Source organism: Rattus norvegicus, chromosome 2 (genome assembly GCF_036323735.1).
Source record: "Rattus norvegicus strain BN/NHsdMcwi chromosome 2, GRCr8, whole genome shotgun sequence".
NCBI lineage: Eukaryota > Metazoa > Chordata > Mammalia > Rodentia > Muridae > Rattus > Rattus norvegicus.
In genome coordinates, this window is record NC_086020.1 from 66,140,936 (window position 1) to 66,145,731 (window position 4,796).

At 48.8% G+C, this 4,796-nt stretch overlaps 1 protein-coding gene across 1 annotated transcript; it reads right to left on the minus strand.

Annotated features, from left to right (window-relative positions):
* Window positions 1–1,431: 1,431 nt before the first annotated feature.
* On the minus strand, window positions 1,432–4,472 carry LOC134485856 (uncharacterized). Its single transcript, XM_063282849.1, has 2 exons — window positions 1,826–4,472; window positions 1,432–1,480 (listed from the first exon to the last, which is right to left on the minus strand). The coding sequence occupies exon 1, from the start codon at window positions 3,102–3,104 to the stop codon at window positions 2,355–2,357; it is 750 nt and encodes a 249-aa protein (XP_063138919.1). The 5' UTR covers window positions 3,105–4,472; the 3' UTR covers window positions 1,432–1,480; window positions 1,826–2,354.
* Window positions 4,473–4,796: the final 324 nt, after the last annotated feature.

The following is a 4,796-nucleotide window of genomic DNA, read 5'->3' on the forward strand; positions in this document are numbered from 1 at the left end:
CTTTTTGAAACGAGTTAAAACCAAGTCAAGGTGTGCACGACCGGCAGATAAAGTTTTTACCATTTTTTCTTTTGAACATGAAACATAAAACTTTTAGACAACGAGAAACAAAAACCACAGACATACACTGACAGACATGGGGACATCCTGGTGCACCAGAGACTAACAATAGACAAAGAGGGGAAAAAGCCAGATGGTGTTCACGGCGACTATCCACTCGAGTGGAGTTGATATGGGCGATGGATTGTCTCAATTCCTGGACTAGTCCACCAACGTGTTGAAACCCAATTCTGTAAGATACTGAGAGATATTATCTGAGTAGTACGACCGACATTCGCCAATGGTATGGAAGTGAAACACAGCCCTGAGTATTTTTACTCACAACCCAATTATATTGAAAAGCTCTCAGGGAGAACTTTCCCTCAGGATGGAGACCCTCCAACTCCAAAGACCAGACCGAGACACCACAGGATGCAATCAGCAAGAGGATTTGGTTTATTGTCGGGATACACAGGCACAGGCACCTGTGGGCGCTACAGTCACTCGGGGGACTGGCGCGCCCCACGGAACCAAGGATGGGCTTTTATAGGATTTTGGGGAGCAGAAGCAAGTATACAGAAGCAGATGCATGGTTACAGGGATATAATTGGTGGATTCTAATATGGCAAGGGTTTAGCCCGGGGGCAAGTTTCCTAGCTACCTTCTAGAAACATAACGGCTGACTCGGCCCCCCAAGGGTTCAGCCCGGGGGCAAGTTTTTTAGCTATCTTCTTGGAACATAACGACTGACTCGGCCCCCCACCAGGGTGTGGGACCTCTCCTGGGGCTTTTTTTCATTGTCAGGTGCTCAACCGAAGTCGTCCTGTTGCCAGGCCTTCAAACAAACATATCTTGCTTGGCAGCCGCTGTGTACTCAGTGTTCTAACCTTTCCCTGAACCAGTCATCTTAAGTACAGCCTTGCAAAATGGCGTTACTGCTGCTAAGCTGGGGTCTTTCATTCCCCCATTTTTTTTTTTGTTAACTTTGAGTGAAATCTTTCACTCGACTTGGTCAAGAAATTTCTGTCTGGTGGGGGCTTATTTCCCCACTGACTCTAGGCCACAAAAGGGCTAGGAGGAGCCACGTAGGAGTTTTAACTTTAAGGGGTTTGGAGTGTGTTGAACTCTTTATGTCTGGGGTGTAGTGTTGTGATTAGTCAATTCTTTAGACCGGACTGTCTTGACGTGTGGTGTGTGGATCTAAGTCGAGACTCCGTCTATCTTTAGGGCGGTCGGGGTAGTCAGGAGGACGGTGTAGGGTCTTTTTTACCGTGGCTCGAGATTCTTGGTCTGGTGTCTGTGCACCCACACGGTGTCTCTAATCTGGAACGGGTGTGGCACCACCGGATGTTCAAGCTTGTCCTGGTAAGCAGCGGCCAAAGGTCTCCAGACGTCTCTCTGCACAATCTGTAGGGCCTGTAAATGGGCCCTCAGAGAAGGGCTGTCAGCAAAATCAGCAATGTTTGAATCAAAGAAATGGACAAATGGGGGTGGTGTTCCATATATTATTTCAAAAGGAGTTAGACCATGGGGGCCCGGGGTATTCCGGGCCCGATATAGAACTAGGGGAAGGAGGGCCACCCAATCCTTTGAGCCAGTTGCAAGCGTAAGTTTGGATAAAGTCTCCTTAATTGTTCTATTCATGCGTTCTACCTGACCTGAACTCTGGGGTCTATAGGCACAATGTAATTTCCAATCAATGTCCAGCAATTTGGCCACCAACTGACTTACTTGGGAGACGAAAGCGGGCCCGTTGTCCGACCCCAACGCTTGAGGCATGTCATACCTGGGAAAGATTTCCTCGAGGAGCTTCTTGGTGACCATTTTTGTAGTCTCGTGCTTTGTGGGGAAGGCTTCGACCCATCCTGAGAAGGTGTCTACAAACACTAGGAGATACTTGTATCTATATATATCTGGTTTAATTTCAGTGAAATCAATTTCCCAATGGATGTCGGGACGGTGTCCCCTAGGACGAACTCCTTGTCCAATCATGATCCTTCCCAGGTTAACCTGAGCGCACGCTTTGTAACTCTCAGTCACCTTTTGTATCGCTTTGTCCCGATTTAAAAAACACAGATTTATCTCTTCCCGATCTAGTAAGGTTTTTATCTTCTTAAACCCCAAATGGGTTAATTTGTGTAAAAAGGAGATCAATTCAAAAGTCCTTTGTAGACCCACTGTTTTAGTTGAGGGTGGTAGATGGCCCCCATTTTTTTCTAGGAGCTCTATGTCCTCATGGGCATAAACCCAACTAGTTTGTCTCACTGGTGGGGGCGTGGGTTGGTCTGGGCTATTTAAGGGCAAGATTTATTTGCTCATGGCCGCTTCTCGCGCCGTGGCATCGGCCAGCGGTTTCTTCGTGCCTCTGGGTTGTGCCCTTTCTGGTGTCCTGGACAATGTATAATACTCAGTCTTTTGGGCAAGAATAGGGCTTCTAAGAGGGCCAGAATTTTAGCCTTATTTTTAATATCTTTATCTTTAGATGTGAGCAGCCCCCGCCTCTGGTAGATCTCCCCGTGGATGTGTGCTGTGGCAAAGGCATAACGGCTGTCTGTATATACATTTAGCCTCTTACCTTTTGTCATCTTGAGTGCCTGAGTCAAGGCGATGAGTTCAGCCCGTTGTGTGGAGGTACCAGCAGGCAGGGCTTTCGCCCAAATCACTTTGTCCTCCGTAGTGACCGCAGCTCCAGCCTTTCGCTCTCCCTCTGCCAAGAAGCTGTTGTCATCCGTGTACCATGTGTGGTCAGCATTCTGAAGAGGCTGGTCCGATAGGTCCGGCCTGGTTCTATGTACTTCTGTGAGGATTTGTAGGCAGTCATGCTGTTCTGCCTCCTCTGGTAGGGGAAGCAAGGTGGCAGGATTGAGGGCGACTACGGGTCCAAACTGAACCTGTTCTGCATCCAGTAACAAGGCTTGGTAGTGGGTCATGTGGGAATTAGAGAGCCAGCGGTCTGGGGGCTGCTTTACCAAGGCCTCCACTGTGTGGGGTGCTAGGATGGTAAGTGGCTGTCCCAAAGTCAATTTTTTAGCATCCTTGATCAGGACAGCAATAGCAGCCACCATCTTTAGGCACGGTGGCCAGCCGGAGGCCACAGGGTCCAATTTCTTAGACAGGTAGGCCACAGGGCGTTTTTAGGGTCCCAACCTTTGTGTTAGGACCCCTTTAGCATACCCCTGTTTCTCATCGATGAACAGTTACTGAGCAAATTGTAAGGGTTTGGAACAGTCGGATGAATATCTTTTATCCTCTTGTTGACCTTTCTCAAGTCTTGTATTGGCCTATAATCTCTAGTGCCGGGTTTCTTAACAGGCAGAAGAGGCGTATTTCAAGGCGACCGGCAGGGGACTAGGATGCCTTGATCCAGAAGCCTCATAATGTGAGGCCTTATACCTTGATAAGCTTCATGTGACAGGGGGTATTGTTTTATGGAGACTGGAGTTGTAATTAAGGGGGGCTGTTGGAGCGCCAACCCCATCCCACCAGTCTCTGTCCAAGCCAGTGTCCTGTCCCGGTTCATAGGGTTAGAACTTGAAGGGGAGTTCCGTGGGGGCCAGTTATTTGGGCCCCTCCTTCCTCAAAATGAATTTGTGCTTTTAGTTTGGTGAGCAGGTCACGGCCCAGCAGAGGGTACAGGCAGTCTGGAACATGTAAGAAGGAATGGGTCACCTTACCAGTAGCCAGCTGAACCCGGCGGTCCGTGGTCTATCGGTATTGTTTCTCACCAGTAGCTCTTTGTACCCAGGCCATCCGGTCGCTGAGTTGTCCTGAAGCTTGGGTGAGGACTGAATGCTGGGCTCCTGTGTCTACCAGGAAAGTAACCGGCTGCCCCCCAACTTTAAGCGTTACCCTGGGCTCAGGGGGGGCTCCTGGCCCTGACCTCCCTAATCTTTATCTAGAGCCAAGAGGGAGGTTCGTGGTCGAGGCTTTTGGGGTCCGCCAGGCTTCTTGGGGCACTCTCTGGCCCAGTGCCCTTTCTCTTTGTAATAGGCACATTGATCTTTATCCAGCTTCAGCCCCTTTCGAGCTCCCCCCCTATCTCCCTTCTTTTCTTGGCCCTGAACTACGGCGGCCAAGATTTGACTCAATTCTTTGTTTTTTTTTTTTTATCTCTCTCTTATTAAAAATCTTTTCAGCTTCTTTAAGTAAATCTTGTAATGTATAGCCCTGTAAATTTTCTAACCTCTGTAACTTAGTCCTGATATCTGGAGCAGCCTGCCAGATGAAGGACATAGAGACACTCGTCATTTGTCCTGGGTCATCTGGGTCATAGGGAGTATACATACGGTAGGCCTCCTTAAGTCTCTCTAGAAAGGCGGAGGGAGTTTCCCCTGCTTCCTGTAATACCTGTTTTACCTGAGCCAAATTAGTAGGGCGTCGTATAGCCCCTTGGAGACCCGCTAGAAGCAACTGGTGATAAAGGCGTAGGTGTCCCTTACCTTCAGCTGTATTAAAATCCCAGTTTGGTCCTCAGGCAGCTGGGTGGGACGCCCATCATCTCCCAGAACATGCTTTCTGGCCTCTAGGAACACTCCTTGTTTTTTTTTTTTTCTGAGGTTAAGAGGGCCTGTAAGAGCTGTTGGCAGTCATCTCAAGTAGGCTGGTGGGTAAGTAAAACAGATTCTATTAGGTCGGTGAGTGCCACCGGATCTTTGGAGAAAGAAGGGTTGTGTTGTTTCCAATTGTAAATGTCAGCTGCTGAAAACGGCCAGTATTGGGTCTGGCCACCGGTTCCCTGTCTAAGTGGGAAAGCCTGG

Coding starts and splice junctions, on each gene's coding strand:
- LOC134485856 (XM_063282849.1), bottom strand. CDS start 3,104: ATGGTGGCTGCTATTGCTGTCCTGATCAAGGATGCTAAAAAATTGACT.